This window comes from Bubalus bubalis, chromosome 5, assembly GCF_019923935.1.
Source record: "Bubalus bubalis isolate 160015118507 breed Murrah chromosome 5, NDDB_SH_1, whole genome shotgun sequence".
Classification (NCBI taxonomy): Eukaryota; Metazoa; Chordata; class Mammalia; order Artiodactyla; family Bovidae; genus Bubalus; species Bubalus bubalis.
In genome coordinates this window covers 25,715,537-25,736,461 of record NC_059161.1, presented here as the reverse complement: position 1 = coordinate 25,736,461, position 20,925 = coordinate 25,715,537, and the positions used below count along the sequence as shown (strand labels likewise).

At 34.8% G+C, this 20,925-nt stretch overlaps 1 protein-coding gene across 6 annotated transcripts in view; it reads right to left on the bottom strand.

The window, feature by feature from the left end:
* RC3H1 (ring finger and CCCH-type domains 1) overlaps positions 1–20,925 on the bottom strand; it is a 75,848-nt gene that overhangs the window by 13,301 nt on the left and 41,622 nt on the right. For 5 of the 6 annotated variants that reach the window (XM_044942816.2, XM_025285607.3, XM_006042768.4 and 2 more), the window contains 8 exons: positions 19,477–19,609; positions 14,718–14,836; positions 13,270–13,382; positions 9,637–9,918; positions 9,085–9,299; positions 7,139–7,509; positions 6,417–6,584; positions 1,874–2,026 (listed from right to left, as the gene is read on the bottom strand). In XM_044942816.2, the coding sequence (XP_044798751.1) occupies positions 1,874–2,026; positions 6,417–6,584; positions 7,139–7,509; positions 9,085–9,299; positions 9,637–9,918; positions 13,270–13,382; positions 14,718–14,836; positions 19,477–19,609 (1,554 nt within the window). The remainder of the gene's footprint in view (positions 1–1,873; positions 2,027–6,416; positions 6,585–7,138; positions 7,510–9,084; positions 9,300–9,636; positions 9,919–13,269; positions 13,383–14,717; positions 14,837–19,476; positions 19,610–20,925) is intronic. The other variant, XM_025285609.3, reaches the window with a different exon arrangement.

Here is a 20,925-nt window from a genome sequence, read left to right as displayed (position 1 = left end):
TGAATCTCTGATCACTCCCTATAATGGTCTTTTTTCCTATATCATCAGAAATATTTTTTACATCATTATACATACACACACACACACATATACATATACAAATATATATATGTACACATTCAAATAGATATATATATAAACATTCTTTAAAAATATGTGCCAACATAGGCTTTTAAAAGGGATTTCAGTCAGAAAGATAAATGGAAACTGAACTGTCCGACCCTTGCTACTTAAAGTGAAGTGAAAGTCACTTAATCGTGTCTGACTCTTTGTGACCCCACAGACTTCGTAGTCCATGGAATTCTCCAGGCCAGAATACTGGAGTAGGTGGCCATTCCCTTCTCCAGGGGATCTTCCCAACCCAGGTATTGAACCCAGGTCTCCCACATTGTAGGCGATTCTTTACCAGCTGAGCCATGAGGGAAGCCCAAAGTATAGCCCAAAGTCCAGAAGCAACAGCATCACTATAGAACTCACTAGAAATGCAGAATTTCAGGTCTCATCCCAGTCTTACTGAATTAGAACTTGAACTTTAACAGATCCTTAGGTTAAATTCTAAGGATCAGAATTCACATCCAGACTCATGTTTGAAAAACACTGGGGGAGATTTTCATCCATTTGGGAAATGTTCAATAACATGTAGGTTAGGTTGGACAACACTTTTATTCTTCAGTAATTTATAAAACTTATTTTAATTACTCTTTCTGAAACAAGGGTTTCTATCTACTCGGCCTCCTTATCTCATTCCTGTTCTTAAAGAGGCTGTTTTTTATGGCCTTAAAACAATGTTGCCCTAAACCCACTACAGAAAAGCAAAAGGTTCCTTTCTGCTTTTTTCTCCTCTATATTCCTTTCTTTCTCTTTCTTCTTTTTTTATTGCCTGGCATCTAATCATATTCATGCTATAGATGCCACTTCACTCATTTACAGCTATACTGGCATCTAAGTCTTGCTTTTCTATTACCAAGAACTGGTCTTCTCTCAACCTGCTGGACAAGTCTTTCTCTTTGAAAATCTATATCTAACAACCCAGGGAACTTTTCTTAGAATTAATAAGGGCAAATGGCTTAAGAATAATAGAAAAAAAAAAGTCAAGGCATACCTTTAACTCATTAACAGTACTCCTAAACATAAATTTCATGCATGTAAACAAGGAAACATAGGCAAGAATGTTTACTGTAGCACTGTAGATAATAAAAGATCAAAAACAGCCTAAAAATATCAACATGAAAATGAATAAACAATTATATTTATTTATTTATTGTATGATATCAGTTATCATAAATGGTATCTGATAAAAGAAGTGAAAATGAATGAATTTGGACTTAGATATAAATTTGGATACATCTCAAAAAACAATGCTAAAAAAACATAAGCTGAAATTTATAATATGTATAAGGTCTATAAATATTCAAAACAAAATTGTTTATAAGTCGAATAAAAGTATCCATGAAATGATAAACTCTCAATTCAGGATAGGATTTACCTTAACTCCAGGGAAGGAGAGGAGCAGAAAATGAGATTAGGGAGGTATAGAAAGTCGGATTTAATTACTTAGGTAAAGTTTTATTTCTTTAAAGGATAAAGAAGCAATTAAGATAAAATAGTCATATATTTTAAGCTTGAGTATTAGATACACTGGTGTTACACTACTTTTGTTAAAAAATAAAATGATTTTAGTGTAATACATTTCGGTATACCACAGCTTATTTGAAGCTAAGTAACTATAATTGTGACACAAAAACTAGTGTTGTTCACTAGATTCAACTTTATTGTTTAAACTTAAGAGTTAAGAATTATAAAAGAAATCAAAAAGGTTCTAAATATAATTCAATCACACAGTATAGAATTATGGCTCAGTTGTTACACATACCATCATTTCCACACTCCCTGCTGCCACAACATCTTTAGGTTTTGCATCTTTGGTTCCAATGTAGGAGCCAATAGTGTCACATGACCAGGGTGAATACTGGCTATAATCATTTCCTTTGTATTTCCCAGCTACCTTCAAGTCTTCATCCAAAAACTAGAGATAGAAAAAAGAAAAAGGAAACAAAATAGGAAATAGGTCTATGAGTAACAACACCGAGAAAGCAGGAATTTCTTTAGAACAGCATGCTAAAGCAACAAAATAATGGTTATTTGATTTGTGTCACAATAGAAGATTTTTGTTGACTATGAAAAATGTAAAACAAACAAAAACTGATGTTGAACCATTACATTTTGTTAACACAAAGTCAAAAAGAAGTATCTCAAAATCTTTCAAAGAATCAAATTAGGATTTTTTGAAGCAATTTGCTCATCCCCTTTCTCAACAGATTAAGTTAACATTTAAGCAAATAAGTACTAAGCCCTGGTTTTGCTAGACTCTTTTTAATGTTTCTTTCAATAATATTTCAGGTAAACAAGAGCACTAAACACTCTTTAAAATGTAATCTTAAATGTTCTATATAAGTACATGATGACATAATGACTTTTTCCCTGAGTCTCTTTAATAGCAACAACTTGTATCTTGAATAAAATCTGGTCCTTATGTTGATTCAATGAAGTGAAGATTCCAAATTTTCTTAAGATGAGCTCTGAAGTTATATGATAACCAAATAGGTATTCTAAGTCTGATGTATTTTTACTTACATTCACATTTGTGTAACCTTTTACAGCCTTCTAAGTGCTTACACTATCTCATATGTTCTTCAAGTCCAGGTGAGACAACATGGGTGATCTGACCAAGGTTATACCAGTATAAGGAGTGCTCGCTAAGAGTCGGACAAGACTGAGTGACTTCACTTTCACTTTTCACTTTCATGCACTGGAGAAGGAAATGGCAACCCACTCCACTGTTCTTGCCTGGAGAATCCCAGAGACGGGGGAGCCTGGTGGGCTGCCGTCTATGGGGTCGCACAGAGTCGGACATGACTGAAGAGACTTAGCAGCAGCAGCAGCAGCAGGACACTACTAAATTGCCCTCACTTTATCACAGATGTATATACTGGCATACTAACACTCCAGGGGGATACTGGTACATTTAAATGGCTCTATGCTTCCCCTATACTGAAAAAAATAAAAATAAAAAATTCTATTTTCTGAGTCATCATTCTGGTCTTCTGCAATGGCAGAAGGATCTGCTGTTCATAAATACCACTCATTTTCAAGCACAACTCCTGTTTCCATTGTGTATAACTTCTTCCCGTTTTTTTCTGTCCCACTTCTATTTTAAAAATCCCATCTCTTTTTTACATGTCTCCTCCACACACAAATTTTGTAAAAAACAACTAGTTTTTTAAAAGACATGGCCTACTAACAAGACCATTTTCTGCCTCCAACAGCAAGACATGCAAGATAATTGGTTAAGTAAAAACAAAAACCAAAAATATGCAAAACACAAAACCTGAAGATGTAATTACTAAATAATCCTATTAAAAAATATAATGATAGGTTAGTTCATGTACAGAAAAGTTGAAATACATATTAAAAAGTTGAAATATAATAAACTGACAATGATACAGAAAATGAGATTTTGGAGAAATTTCTATGTTACATTATTTTCATAATGTATCAGTTTAGTATAACTATATGCGGGGTTGTAATAATCAGAATTGAAGTTTAATTATATAGCTTTGTTATGTTAGTAATGAGACAAATTCCAAAGTTCCTTAACAGTCACACATTATTACTTTTTAGAAATAAAAAAAAAAATACAAAGTTATTATTTACTGAATGCCCACTATGTGCCAGATGCCTTATGTCATATTTAATTTTCACCACACCACTATGAGGTAGGTTTTGTTATGCTTGATTTACAAATAGAGAAACCTGAGCCTCAAGGTTAAGGAAAGCTAAGTAACTCACAAAAGATCTGAGCCACAAAGCTGAACCTGACAGATAAGTGTATTTCATTCTAAAACTGGCTCACTTTTCATGGTGTCATATTGCTTTCAGTATTTCTCAAAAAATGGTATTGCATAACAAAGCTCAGGGATGTCTCTAATAGTCAGGTTTTAAAAAAAATCATGTCATGTTTATCCTTTACAAGTAAAATTATATTAAGAGAAGATGTTACAGCTTTACTAATTAACCTAACCTACATTACTGTGGAAAATTCATACAGTGTTTAGACAGGAAAGCTAGATACTGTGAGCTATCTTTAGTAATTTTACTTTCATACATCCCAAAGTTTACTGTTTATTATATGCAATATGGTATACTTTACTTTTCAACTTTCATTGCTTAGAAATACTGTTTAGAATTATAATTCTACACGTAAAGCATGTAAGACATTTTCCTTACATAATATAAACTGCACCCATACGAAAAAAATCTATTTGACTTAAAATGGCTATACACACCGAACTGAGGCAGTATGTATAACAACAAGCCAAAATAAATACATAAGATCAACAAAGCAAAAAGATAGCTTTCTGAAAAGATAAAATTGATGATAAATTCCTAGTAAGACATTAGAAGTGGAATAAAACCTGTCGACATTAAAAAGATAGTAAGATAATACTCACTCATAACTTTTAGCATTGTCTTGTTGAAATACTGATAACCTTGAAATTATTGTTTATTACTCTCTAGTTTATTCAACTATTCAACAGTTTATTCTAGCAACTCTATTTCAGTGTTTTTCTGCCTTTTACTACCTATATTAGCCTGTCTCTTGTATTTGAATTAACCTTATCATCCTACTGCTTTCCTCGCTATTGAGTTTAACAAAACTTTGACATGTCTCAGTTATAAAAATAGTCTAAAACTAGGAATACAAGGAAACTTTATTAATCTGATAAAGATTATCTACGAAAAAGCTGACAGCAAACATCATAACGGTAAACTGTTAGAAGTTTTATTTGCTCAAAGACCAGAAATAACAAAATCTATCATCATCTCTCTTTCTAATATTACACTGGAGATCTAGCTTACATAACTAATAAGAAAAAGAAAATACTTAAGAATAGAAAAGGAGAAAGCAAAATGGTCACCATTCATAGAGAACACAAAAATCCAAAAGAATCCACTAACAAATACTAGAATTAATAGGGAAATCTACCAAAGCTGCTGAACACAAGGATCAAAATTCATAAAAATCTACTTAATTTCTCTGTAATAAGAACAAAGAGAATATGAAACTTCAAAAAGGATTCTATTTAAAACATCTTCAAAAACATTAGTTTTCTAGGAATAAGTTTAATGAAAGATGTGAAAGACACTGAAAACCATACAAGATAGGACATTATTGAGAGAAATTAAAGAATATTCAAGAAAATGGAGAGTATACCATATTCTTGGAGACTCACTACTAGAAAGATGTTACTTCTCCTCAAATGGATCTAAAGCAACACTGTCCAGTGAAAAATATAACTGACCCACATATGTAAAATTTTTTAATAGGCACATTAAAAGATAAAAATATAAAAATCATTTTAACAATACATTTAATAATCCAAAGTGAAAAGGGGACTCTTCTGGTAGCTCAGACAGTAAAGAATTTGCCTGCAACACAGGAGACCCAGGTTCAATCCCTGGGAGGGGAAGATCCCCTGGAGAAGAGGTTAAATTGTTAAATAATTTTAACAATACATTTTATTTAACTTAATAATCCAAAGTAGTATAATTTTAACATGTAATTAATATATATTATATATAATCATAATTATTATATAGACTATATAAATTAATATAAATGTATTACTGAGGAGAAGGGGACAACAGAGGATGAAATGGCTGGATGGCATCACTGACTCGATGGATGTGAGTCTGAGTGAACTCTGGGAGTTGGTGATGGACAGGGAGGCCTGGCGTGCTGTGATTCACGGGGTCGCAAAGAGTCAGACACAACTGAGAGACTGAACTGACTGAACTGACTGACTGACTGAAATATTTTTGAGGGGGTACTAAATCTTCAAATCCAATATATGTTGTATGCTTATAGCACCAGGAAACTCAGATTAGGCTTAATTTAGGTATCATTATCCACATGTGGCTAGTAGTTAGCATAGTGGGTTGTGCAGATCCAGAGATTCGATGTAATTCTAATAAAAACTGCAGCAGATATTTCTGTGGACATCCACATGCTGATTCTAAAGTATGTTTGGAATTTCCAAGGACAAAGAACAGCAAAGATAAACCTGAAGACCAAAACTGGAAAACATATATCACCACATGAAGACAGTGTGATGTTGGTAGAAGGACAGAGAAATAGATCAATGAAACTGAAACATACAGTCACTTGACTATGACCAGATTATGATATTATATACAAAAATCAATTCTAGATGGATTATAGATCAAAATGTGAAATAATAAACCTTTCAGAAGAAAACATAAAAATATCTTCATGATCTTGGGAAGGGTGAAGATTACTTAAACCGCTGATAAAGGAAAATTTGATAAATGAGACTAAAAAGTCACAGGCTTACTTCCTCTTGATGGAAGGCAGAAGGCAATGTTGGTGAAGGTGCAAAAGGAGGTGGAGAGATAACCTTCCTTTCTTCTAGCTGTGCCATTATTTCCTTTCGTCTTCGATGTAGCTCATCTAGACTAGGATGGGGCTGGGGAGGAGGCGGAAGCCGACTGTATGGAGGCTCCTGGAAGTGAAAAGATGAGTATAAATTGAAAAAGAATTTCAGGACACAATAATTCACTTAGCACATATTTTGAATAACTAGCCTGTATACTCATCTGCTGTGATTCATGGGACCGCAAAGAGTCAGACACAACTGAGCGACTGAACTGAACTGATATTCATCTTAACATCTGGAAATAGCAAGACTTAATACAACAAAACAAAACCCCTAAAAGTTCTCAGAACTTCCCAAAGACCTAAATATAAGTTTCTTTTTCTTTGTCAGAGACCATACTTTCTAAATGAATCTAGAAACGTTAATAAAACCATCTAACATTTTCAGAAACTAAGATGGGTTAGTGGGAGTGGGGCAGTAATTTATTTCCCTTTTAATAGTCAAAAAATAAATAAAACCTAAACCTATGAAGATTATGAAAAGGTGACAAAAGATGGTTTCTTTTAAAATAATTAACTGATCAAAGGTTTATTACCATGGTAAAAGGTTAAACAGAAAATCACTGTAAGCAATAGTCTAATTAAATCTACATTAATAATAATAAAAAGAACTCAGCATACTCTGTTGTATGAAGGTCTGATCTGAGTTGGGTGTGGAGCCACTGGATAGTAACCTTCCATTTGTTGGTATCTTTCTCTGGGTTCTGGTACATAGGGTGGCACTGCTGCAGGTGGAATCTCAATGGGTATAGGACTTTCTCGGAAAATCTCCTCTCTTGCGTAAGACTGAGCTGGGTATACTCGACGGCCATCATAGTGTGGTGGGTACATAGGAGGGTACTGTTGTGGCTGTGTGCCATACTGTGAGTTTACTACACGATCTTGGAGGTATGGCGGATAATGATCCAAGTAGGGAGCACCAGGTTCAGGAGCAGATGGTGGAGGTCGGACAAAACGAGACACACATTGTGGAGGTGGAGCATAGTACATACCTGTACAGTACAAAAGAGCAACCGAAAGCAACAATCAGCCAATCTATTTTTCTATCTAAGACTTTTCGTTTTAAAATATTTCAACAGAAAAGAATCAAAAATCCACTCATTTTTTAGATGTTTTCCCCTCTGCTTAGGTATGTAGTCAGGCTAGATTTATGAAAAATATCAAGCAAAAATCCTCCTTCCAAATTATTGAAAACACCAACCTATTCACAGTCTACAACAGTAAACTGGCTCTCTCAATTCTCTGATCATCTTTCTGGTGTGCCTAATATACTGCAAATACTGGAAAGCAAAAAAACTATATTTTCCTGAAGCTTAGGTTCCACAAATCTTTCATTTGCATAAGTTTAGAATGTGAGACTGAGTTAACTGGAAAGAGATATGGCCCTCAAAAGATCCATTCTGCTGGTACAGATAGAGTGGCTAACTGCATAACTCCAGAGTTATTTTTTTGGCCATGCTGAAAGGCACGTAGGCTCCTAGTTCCCCAATCAGGGACTGAACCCGGGCCCCCTGCAGTGGAAACATGGAATCTTAACCACTGGACTGCCAGGAAAGTCTCCTAGAGTTCCCGACCCAATAGTTGTGGCAGTAGCTTCCCAATTTCAAGACATTTGCCTCAACTGATGAGCTCCTCTGTTGGCAATCAGGACAGAAACCTCCTATATGTATTTTCTTCATTGTTTTTGTTTTTTTTTTTTAACATGAATTACATTATGTGAAAACTCATTCTCTATACCTAGTATTACCATTAAAATTGGCTATGTCTGTTTTCTCAAATAGCTGCTTCCTATTTTCTCACCACATTAGTCCAGACCTCAAGTCACACCTGGATTAACAATAGTCTTACTCTTCCTTGACTCTAGACTCTCATCTTTACAATCCATTTGTAAATTTTCCTTTCTATTCCCAAAACCTCTATTTAGGGCATTCTTCCTGAGTCTTTTGAATCCTCAAGTTCTCAATGATCTTCCTTGAGTCTTGCAGTTAATTTCTACCACAGTAATATTAACCACCACAAGTGAATACCTCATTTCAAACATGTATATAGATATACTCTAACACATATAGTTTTCTATTCTTTCTAATATTGATTCTATACTATAAACTCTCTAGAAGTACGTATTTGCATTTTTTCATGTATATTACAGGACCTAGAAAAAAATATTACATGACAACTGAAAGGAAAAAATGTACCATGTGTGTTTAATTTATATTCACCATAATATTATATTCTTTTCTCATGCTTGAAGAAAACTTTTGTCAGGAAAATATATATTGTGCCTCAGCAAATTTCCATTGTCTACTTGAATGACTTATTTCCATAAGTATGTAAACACTTTTAATATACAACTGCTTCTAGCAGTTAGGGTAAACTGGTTTTCCTAGCTTTGCTACTTCATTTATTTCATATTATTTAGCTGATCATATAACTTCAGTTTTTTCCCAAGTATTAAAAAAAAAGCATTTATTTATTTTGAGGAGATTACTGAAAATATGGTCACTCTTACTTGAAATCATTCTTGTAACTCCTAAGAAAAGTGACTGACATAAATGAAAGATCATTACCCTGCTGATAAGGTGCTGATTCGAACGGCGGAGCGGCTCCTCGAGGATCCTGGTAATAAACATCAGCCTGCTGTGCTGGATAGAGCTGAGAACCTCGCGCCACCATCTGAAGAGGTTTAGTGACAGGCATAGGGGGCAGCTCTGTTGGTCCTCTTGGAGGTACAGGATGCGGATTAACAGGCAAGGTAGAAATACTCTTAGGGACTGATTCTAGCCTATGGGAGCAAGAGTCTGCATGTCAAGTTTAAGGTCTTGAAAACATTTCTAAATGTATACAAACTGTTACATGTTTAAAAAAATTGCCAAAATTTGGGAAACAGGTTTTTTCCAATAACCACTGTTTTCCAGAAATTTTGCAAACTTTGATTTTTATGTCACCTATACTGTTTCTCAGAAAATCACTGGCACATGAAATAGAAATAAAAAACAACAGAATAGAGCCCTCCAGTTAAGGGTTTTCCCCTCCCCCAAACAAAACACTGATTATTCTTTCTTCCTTCTACTTTATGTCAATAAAGAAACTTTAAATAAAAGTTAGTAAAAACAACGTACAGGTCAGGAGGGGACCCAGGGGCACTACTGCTCAAGTGATCGATCTTTCCTGGTTTCAGACTGGATTCGTAGCTGGGGTCTGTCCCTCGTGGAATCAGTTGTGTTACTGCATTCCCTGCTGATACAATCCCATTCGGCAGAGCAGGGGTTTTTCTGCTAGGCAGATCCACTGCCCCTTCTTCCGGAAGGATAGCTGTTGAAGGCAGGCCCACCTCATTAAGTTGACCCAAAGAGGCACTCAGGGGTCTTCTAGGAACCAGGCGTTTGTTCATTTTACGAAATCTATAGAAAAAGCAAAGGTGCACAACAAAAACCAAAATTGTGGAAGCAAAAATCAAGAAATAAAATGTATTTAAGATACAAAAGGAAAAGATTCTGAGCATATTACTTACTAGAAATTCTCTTGAAACACTGGCTCTAGCTATCATCTTGGAAACTTGTGTGTGTATATATATATATGTGTGTGTGTGTCTGTATATATATAGACACACATACACAAACTTTGGAGTAGGGTTTGGGGAGGGATCACCCATCAACAGTAACTACTGTTAACAGTTTGATATATAACACAGATTTTTCCACTCTATGCACTAGTTTAATATTCTATATTTATAAGATTATAATTTACAGAAATAGAGTTATATATGGCAAAGAGTCAGACACGACTGAGCGACTGAACTGAACTGAACTGATGGCTGCTTAGTAAATTTTTTCCTCTACTTCAAAATCTTAACTATTCCTTTATGTCAGTATACTTTAGGTTGCCCCTCATTTTTGCTATTAAAACAATGTGGTAACAGAAAATTATATACATACACTTCACACCTGTGTAAATAACCAAAAGCAGAATTACTAAGTCTAATGTATGCATATTAGAAATTCTTATAATGTCCAAAGCTATTATAACTCCTACTGATTAAAAAAAAAAAAAGGCTTTTTTTCAATATCTTATTAAACATTGGCTAGTCTCAGCCTCTGACAGTTAAAAAAAAATCAGGTTTTATTTTAATTTGCATTTCTTTAACAATTAGTGAAACTGAACATCGGAGAAGGCAATGGCACCCTACTCCAGTACTCTTGCCTGGAAAATCCCATGGATGGAGGAGCCTGGTGGGCCGCAGTCCATGGGGTTGCTAAGAGTCGGACACGACTGAGCGACTTCACTTTCACTTTTCAGTTTCATGCACTGGAGAAGGAAATGGCAACCCACTCCAGCGTTCTTGCCTGGAGAATCCCAGGGATGGGGGAGCCTGGTGGGCTGCCGTCCATTGGGTCGCACAGAGTCGGACACGACTGAAGCGACTTAGCAGCAGAACATAGTTTCACATGTTTGCTGGCCATTTGTGTTTCTTTGGTGAATTGTTTACATGTCCGATCCATGTATCTACTGGTTCTTCTCTTATAGATTTGTAGATCATTTTGTGTTACAGGTATCATGTCATTTCACCACCATTTTTCCTTCTTACATTTGTGGTATTTGAGCCATTATCTTAATTTTTAACTTTCATTTAATCAAATTTATTAATCTTCTTTATGCATGCAGGTGTCATTCTTCAAAAATCCTTTCCTGGGCTTCCCTGCCAGTGTAGTGGTAAAGAATCCACCTGCCAATGCAGGAGACACAGGTTTGATCCCTAGTCCAGGAAGATCCCACATGCCATGGGGAAACAAAACCTGGGTGCCAGAGCTACTGAGCCTGTGCTCTAGAGCCTCGGAGCTGCAACTGCTGAAGCCTGAGTGCTCTGGAGCCCATGCTCCGCAAACAAGAGAAGCCACAGCAATGAGAAGCCTGTGCACTGCAACTAGAGTAGTCTCCACTCACCACAACTAGAGAAAAGCCCATGCAGCAATGAAGACCCAGTGCAATCAAAAATAAATAAATAAATTATATTAAAAAAAATCCTTTCCTACATAAGATAATGTAACAACAACAACAAAAATCTCTAAGTACTCTATACTTTTCTCCTAAATATTTAAATCTCTGAGAAATTTATAATTCATTTTGGTGTAAAGGTTAAGAATCCAGCCCTAATTATTTTTCAAATAGAGTTGTTTCACCATCATATTTTTTTGATATTGATGTGAAATGCCACTTTTTTCCACATTGCTGAGTTCCTATATGTATCTGGAATTCTTTCTAGATTTTCTACTGTATTTCATTGGTCTATCTATTCCTATGCTAATATCACAGTTTTTATACTTTAGCTTCATAAAACAGGTTAATATTAATAGTTATTAGTTTAGTCCCCACTGAAGACCTTTTCCCCCCAGAATTTCCTGGTTATTGGCAACTTTTTTCTTCCAAATGAACGAATTTGTTAGGGCCTAAAAATCACCCTGTTAAGATTCTGAGATTTCACTGAATTTACTGTTTAAGAGAAAATAAAACCTCTTTATTTAAAAAAATAATGCCAAGTCTCATCCAAGAACACAGTATGCTTCATTTAGTCAACTCTTATGTTCCTAGGTAGTTTACTAATTCAATTCAATATAGATCCTGGGTATTTATTAGATTATTTGGTGTTTAACGTTTTTTGTTGTTAATGCAAAAGGGATTTTAATGTCATCTTAATTTTTAACTGGTTATGTTTCCCTTTTTAGTTTATATGAAAGCAATTCATTTTTTTGATTTGCTACTTAAATTCTTGGTTCTTTTGATTCTAGCATTTCTCTTGAATTTTCCCATTTAATGATTTTGGATATTTTATTCTCTTGCTTACATACATTAGCTACGACTTCCAGAATGTTAAATAATGCTTTTTACTAGCAGAAAAATTTCGCTGAGTCTTGTCTGAAACAGGACTGTATATAATAAACTAATACCAAGTAAGCATCTGGCTCTTGACTTGAGATATAATTATCATGTTGGGAAAATATCTATGATATTTTTGTTCTACCAAGGAACCTTGATGGACATCAAATATTATTCAAATGCTTTTTGGTATCTCTGGCTATGATCACATGGTTACAAAACCCTTCTTCTCTAACCTACGGTAATTATACTGTGCTACCTTTACACCTTTGTAATGGTGTCTATTTTAATGTACTAAATTCCAAGTTGTAATAGTTGGGATTTAAAAAATATCATGTGAGATGAATCTGTAGCTTTCTTTAATTGTGCTGTCTTTGTCAAATTTAGTGTCAGTGTTACACGGGTTTTATAAAACAATTAAGAGGTTTTTCCTTTCTTTTTATTCTGTGCTAGAGATTTAAAATCATTGAAATTATCTGGTCCTTGAAATTTGAAAGAATCTGTAAAAATGAGCCTGGCAGTAAATATTTTCTTGATAGACAAAGGGCAAAATTTTCCACTGGAAATGCAATTTTCAATTAGTTAAGTTCAATCAGTTAAAGCTGACGAAAATTCTGAGACTTTTAATTTGGGGGAGGGGGTAATGAAAATGACTCACTTCTAGATTTAGTTAACCATAAGTAGTTTTCCATTTGTAGGCACAATGTAATGAAAGGTAAGGAAAGTGATTTGCTTTTCTTTTTTTAAAGTTTTGTATTACTTTCTAAACATTTCTTATTCATCAAAGGGAATGCAAATACATTTCTTCCCATTTCTCAATGGCAGCAAATTATTCTCTAACAAATTATTGGAAGGCTGAGTCTGATGACTTTCAAACTTACTTTTCCAGTTCCTCCTGTGAGTGTGCAAATGTACAGCTGGCCCCCCGAGGGCATCCTCCTCTCTGCTTCATGTCTCGACACATGTATGTTTTATATTTGCTATGCTGTGGAGGCTAAGATCAAAATTAAACATTAGCTATTTAAAATAATGTAAATTTTGTGTCACTATTTAAAGAATAATCCAGATGAACAACTCAGACTAACTTACACACTTACCTAGACTACTCAGAGCAAAAGTGCTGGAACATTATCCTGTCTGAGGTCTTAGAGAGTCCAAAAATAAATTACTTAAAAAATGTAGCCCTAATTTTTCTATGTTGATATGAACTATCAAACATGTAACATCACATAAATTCTTGATTCAATCTTATGAGGGCTCTATGATCTTCCCTCCAACATTTTATAGTAGATAAGCAAACCCCTGGAGTTTAGGACCTTCAAATACTTTACCTGTCTTTTAATAGTTGATTTGGATAGTGTTCAATGTAACTATGCTTACAGTTATGTTCCTTTATAACATACTACAAAACATGGGAAGAACTTAAAAGTTAATATTATTTTTGTAACAGGGAGTTAAAAAGTAATTTTAACTAAATTTTAACATTAATTTTTCTAAATGTCTTAATCATAAAATAAAGTTCTGATCTTAGATTGGGAAAGCATATGTGTACTATTCGACTTAGCAGGACACTTCTAATGTTTCTTAATTTTAAAGAAATTGTTAATATTTACCTGAGCCAGATAAATTAATAACAAAGTTTTAATTTCTCAAGCTTACTATGGCAAAATAAAAGATAAAGTGAACCTAACATAAATTCTGAGGGTGAAATGAAATCATTGGGAGTAAAATTTAAAATTCCAGCCATAACATAGGCTATTATATTTTACTGCCATATATTCCATTAAAAAATATCTGAGGAAAATTTGGCCCACTGGCATAAGAGACATTACGAATGAAAAGTATTTAAATAGTAATAGAGAAAAAGCATTTACAAAGTACGTGAACAGTACTGGAGAAATACAGCATTAGCACTAGAAAGTAATACTTATAATCAAACAGAAAAACAATAGTAGCCAGGAAAAGAATACATTTATATAACTGGAATGACCTTTAACACGGAATCAAATGCTGCTATATCCAATGTTAAAAGTGACTCCAGCACGACATCAGGCCAGCAAGGATTACTTAATTTCAAAGCCGTCAGACAAAATTACTAGGCTAATCCAGTAAACTAGCTGCTAACCATTCTAAACTATAAATCTTATTATTTTTGTTACATTTTTCTTGATGTCTAATGGAACAGGGAGTTAAAAACAGATTTTTAACTTTTAGTTTAATTTCTAGTCTTTACAGAGTCTAAAAATATTCTCGTCGTCTTATTGGGTTAATTTTTATCTGTAAGGATAACCACAGTAGCTTACTTCTAAATTTCAAACACCTCCCTTACCTGCTGTTGATCTGTTCCTTTTTTGCTGTGATTCTGGATATAATCAACCAGCCCATGTACCACTGTACGCACAGCAACCAACCCATTTTCTAGCTGTTCCCAAGTAGGAGGAGGAGCATCTATACAACAAATAAAAAAATTTTTTTTCAAACTATGTTATTCAAAGTTCTGCCCAATACTAAATTAGCAAAGGAGTGCCAGCACTTCAGTGGAATTAAGCTAAGTTTTATATAGCTATTCATGAAATAGCTTATTCACCTAAACATCATTTTAAAGAAATAAATATATCCTTTTAAAGTAGGGGCTGCAATCTAAAATAACTACAGAGAGTGTGAAGGTAACATACAGGAATGAAATATGACAGATAATAAACAGCAACTGTCATCAGACCCTATTGTTGGAAATAACAATAAAGAGTAACAGGCCTGGTGCTCTGTGAGGACCTAGAGGGGTGGGGTGGGGTGGGTGGGAGATAGGAAGGAGGTTCAAGACAGAGAGGATATATGTATACTTATGGCTGACATTGTTGTATGGCAGAAACTCATACAACATTGTAAAGCAATTATTCTCCAATTAAAAAAAAAATAACTCATTAGAATCACTGAAAAATAGAGTAAAAAATAAATTTCTAAGAGATAAAGTACTTTTAAAAAAAGGGTGACGGGGACTGTGTTAAAGAGTATGTCTCCCATCTAAGGTTACGGTGACTCCTCGACTTTAGCTGACTGTTGTTATGTGAAGATGCAAGGATGACACTTCCAGATACACTTCTGTTTCCCAGGGAAAACTGAAATTTGAGATTTTTATGTAAAAAGTTTTAGTTTTTAAATGTTTGCACCTAAGAAAATGAGAGTATAGTACAGACCAACACACTTTGGATCAAATGTAATTGTGAACTGCCTATAGTCAAGCCAAATTGTAATGTCTATTTTGAAATTTTGTATAAGTCAAGTATTGGTAAACAGAATGCTTAAAAAGTTTAATAGAAGAGCTATTATATAAAGCAGCTGCGCTATACACACTCTTCATTTAGTAAGTGCTGTGATTTCCTAAAGGAAAAATTAACTACAAAGCTACATATGAAATGTTCTCTAAAAGAAATACAAAATGAAGCAAGAATGCATATGTATAAATGACTTCCTGTTGGAACACTGAAAAACTTCTGGGTGATGGCATTTGAACTATGCTTTGAAAGACACATGGAACTTCATCAGGAAAAAAGGATAAAGGCACAGAGAAAGTAAAGAGAACAGTCATACACAAAGTATTTTACTGAATACCTACAAAGTTTCAGGTATTATTCAAGTTGCTCAAGAAGCAGTTGATATCAAAACAAAAATCCTTATTCTATTCAAGGAGAAAAGCCAGACAATACATAACGTAAATAATCAAAACACAAATTATCTAGAGAATGATGAGTTGAATAAATAGAGCAAAGAAAGGGAGTGGAACAGGTATGTGTAAAATTTTAGACAAGCTTGCCTGTAAAGGGCTCCTTGAGAAGGTTACATTTGATTAGAGACTCAAAAGTAGGGTCTGAGTGTGCCTTGTGGATCTACTACGATATATGGGGAGAAAAACATTCCAAGAAGAGAGAAGAGTAAGTACAAAGGCCCTAATATGGGAGTATGACATGTTAATGGAGGTGAAATCTGGAATGAATGCAGTGGGAAAAGAGTAAAAGAAGTTGGAGAGAGGTAAAGGAAGACCAGATCATGTGAGGTCTGGTAGATCATAGAAAAGACTGGCTTGTATTGAATGATGGAAACCACTGGAGTTTTTGAGCAAAGGGGTAATAGAATCACTCTGGCTCCTATGTTAAAACCAGACAGACAACAGGAGGCTATTCCATCATCCATGAAGACAGAAGAGGGAGGTAGTAGAGAGGTGAGAAGTAGATGGATTCTGAACAGATTTTAAAGGTAGACCCTATGCGGTATGCTCATAGATCAGATGTACCTTATGAGAGAAAGATGAATTAATGATATCTCCAAGGTATTTGGCCTGAGGAAATGGAAGAATGGAGTTGCCACTAAAAGGAATGATGGGTGGGTGGGTGGAGGATACGGGCTGGAACTCACTTTTAGACAGACTACTCTTATAATTATTAGATTTTCAAGTAGAACTATTGGATAACAGGCAGGCAGATATACAAAAGAATTTAAGAAGAAAGTCTAGGCTGTAAATACTAAGTTACACAGATTTTAAAACACCATCAACTGTAATATGTATCATCATTTTATGTGCTACCAAAATAAAAAAAATTGCTAATTATTACATGTCACTGATTATACAAATGCAGCCCAATTTCAGAAATGCTAAAATCTGAAAAAATGTGAGCCTCAGAACTGATGAAATATAGCAAGTTTGTGAGTCATACAAATAAAATCTAAAGCTGTGAGACTAGATGAGATTATCTAGGGAATGAGTATAAGTAGAAAAGAGAAGAGACACAAGGATTAAATTCCGAATGCACATAAAAGGTTAGAAAATATGGGGGAAAAAAAGAAAAAAGTTTAGAGGTTATGGAGAGAAGAAGAAATCAGCAAAAGAGGCTGAGAAGGAGATTTCAATGTAGTAAGAAGAAAACTAGGAGAGTACAGTGGCCTAGAAGTGAAAAGAGTGGTACAAGGGGTAGAGAGGAAACAACTATGTTAAATGCTAACAGGTCAAACACAAAGAGAATCAAGAATTGATATTTGGAATTAGCTGCATGGAAGTCACTTGTGACCTTGAGAAAAGCCACTCTGATTGAGTGGTAGAGATAAATGTCTGATTGGAGTGTGTTCAAGAGAGTGCTATAAAGAGTATACAATTGGAGTTGTAGGTAGATGGCAAATGATGTCAAAAGTGGATTTTGATGAAAGGAATGATAAAATGTTTGTATGTTGACAGAGCTACTCTATAGAGAAGGAAAACTGATGACATAAGAAACAGAGGCTACTGGAAGGATATACTTGGCAAGATGATATTGATACATAAGGAAAGAGGGTAGCCTTAGCTAGAAGTATGGTTTATCCACTGTCACACAAGGAAGGAGTAGAATATATTGATTCAGACTGATGTAGACATATTGGTGACTGATGAAGTAGTGAGCTTATGAAGTGATCCTTTGATTGCTCAGAATGTTCAAAGCACAGCAGTGGGGAAAAAATAAAATCACTGTGTTCTAAAAATAGATCTTAGAATCCCTGGCAGTCCAGTGGTTAGGACTCTGGGCTTCTACTGCAGGGGGCCCAGGTTCAGTCTCTAGTCAGGGAACTAAGATCCTGAATGCTGTGCAGCATGGCCAAGAAATAAAAAAATAAAAATAGATCTAAACTGATTTGATTAAGCAACTTTGGTAATAAATTTACTACTCTGAAATGTCATGGTCAAGTGTTCCAAGCCTTATTCTACAGGCAATGCATGTCACTAAAAGTTTGAGTATTAAAATCAGAGATGTGATTTATTTTGCAGCAGTAAGCAGATAAGATTAGAAGAATCAAAAGAGTAGAGGAGAATGAAAGGCATTTAGTTTCAGGAAAAGGAATGAGGCACTCATTGAGGCAGTATTAATCTGTGGGATAGAGAGATACTGTGAAAGAACAGACAAATCTTGTCTGAAATGGGGTGAAGAGCAAGTGAAAGGAAAAGATATGCGGTAAGACAAAAGACTCAGGTTTTAAGCTTGCATACCTCAGAGAATCAGGTCATTTATTGAGAAAGGGAACACAGGAGGAACAGCAAGTATCACATGAAGGTGAGTTTGCTTTGAAACACTGAGCAGAGAGGATGTAGAATCTCGGAAAGCATTTGGGAAAGTAGGTCTGGATTGATGAACAGATAATAGTGACAGAGGTATTTGGGAGTCTATTATCTATGAAGGAATAATACCTGATGCTGATAATGAATGACAAACATCTTCAACAGAGAGTGTGTAGAGAAAGCAGAATTCCAAGAACACAAGCAGCCTACTCTTTAGGGGGCAAGAGAGGAAAGAGCAGATAAAGTGAACAAAATAAGACAGAACTAGCATTCAGACAGGCCAGAAGAGAATCCTAAGACTACAGAAAGATAAGGTATCAAGACAGTTTATCAAGGAAGTAGTCAACAACATAACCAAATGCTGAAGACAAGTAATTTAAGAAGCCTTTGGAATTAGAAACTAGGAAATTACCAGTAAATATTAAGAGCTTTTTAGTTCAGTAGTAGGAATAAACACAAAGACAGTAGCATATAAGCTAAAACACCCAAGATTTAAGTATCAGGTGAAAAATGAAGCTTGGTTGATTTTCAGGTTAAGGAGAAGGAACAGGAAATGGCTTGACAAATTAGACACGCAAAAGAGGATATGTGATGGAACAAGATTATTGTGGAGAAGGGAAACTTGGAACCAAAAAAATGCAACTAAAGACATACTATACACAAAAAATGAAAACAAAAACAAAAAACAAAAAAAAACTGGAGTTTTGTCAAAAGAAATGAAAATGGTAAAAATATAGCACAATGTTGTGATGAGACAGGGAAGAAACATAAAGGATCCCAGAAAGAATCTATTTTCCTGGTGAAAAGTAAAAATAAATTAAAAAGTATTAAATAAATATTAGTTGAAGTAACAAACAGACAGACAAGATCAGGACCAGAAACTTATCTACTACGTAAGAGATTCAGAATTACTACTCTGGGAAATTCTAGAGAAATTTAACAAAAGACAAAAGAATCACTGAATAGTACTAAGGCACATATAGGATAGTCCACTAATTCCCCCTGGATTTACCTGGACTAGGGTCAATGTTTGCTAATAGCTCCAAATGGGGTCTTAGTCGATTCAAGTTTGCTGGATCTCCAGTCCGCTGGAGAGCAATTGTTAGTTCCTGAACACTTTGTGCAAAAGAGGCTGGGGTCTGCAACTTAAAAAAAGATTAATATTAACTTCCCCCAAAGACCAGATAATCCTTTTAAAATAAAGATTATTTACAAGATCACAATCAGTTTTTGCAATTAATTATATTTAATTTTTATCCTCCCCCACATCCCATGTGTTGGCCAATTGGATCACTTGCTTCCTGAAGAAGCCTTGCACTTCTCTGCATCAACACATTGGTATATTGTATACTCTCTTCTCTCTGTCATTACACTCCTCAAATGTGAGATCGTTCTCAATTCCTCAATTTGGAAATACTCTTTAGAGCTCAGGTTCTTACAGCACCATGTTAGTGTGCCTCCTGGATCCATTCAAATAATTGAAATTTGGAAATACAGTCTAGAGATAATGTTATACAACAATAAAAGCAATGAAACTGGAGTCAAACTGAGTTTGAATTCAAGTTCTGTTATAGACCAAAGGTTATGGCACCGTATACAATATTTACAGACTCGATCTGAACTCATCTGTTGCACGGACTACATAATTTGAGTTAATTCCAGTTCGGAAAAATTCTGTACTTGCTTTGGGATTCTTGGAAGCTATCAGGTTGCATGTTTTCCTAAGGCTTAATGGACACACATACTTGCCCTAACTCTCCTAAGGGGGCCAATACATTTGACCGTTAAAGAAAAGAAGATTAGGTGATGCTTCCCTAGTGGCTCAGTTGGTAAAGAACCTGCCTGCAATGCAGGAGACCTGGGTTTGATTTCTGGGTTGGGAAGATCTCCTGGAGAAGGAAATGGCAACCTACTCCAGTATTCTTGCCTGGAGAATTCCATGGACAGAGGAACTGGGCAGGCTACAGTCCATGGGATTGCAGAGTCGGATATGACTATGTGACTTCCACTTTTCACAACTAAGGGTTCTTACTTGAAAACATTTAGCTCTGTGGTTTATTAATATAGAAGAGGGCTGCTCTCACCTTATGAAACTGACTGCATCCTGCCTATGACATGCACATCTTTCTACTTTCACTTAAAAAAAAAAATACATGTATGAAACTTTTTCTCCCCTACGGGTCATTTTAAAAGGTATATTTTAAATAGCATACATTTAAAAAAAACATGGAGTAACACAACTAACTAATCATTAAAATGGTGACATGCCTTTTATTCAATTTTTTCATCTTAGCATGTTTTTCACATACTTTTAATAGGCTGTTTATAAACTTCTGGATTTGTTTACCATTAACATTATAACAAAGATATTTTTAAAATATCTAACCATCTTTATTATAAAATACTTCAAAGTAATTGTCTAATATAATTCCTGTGCATCTATCACAAAAATATTTCACTA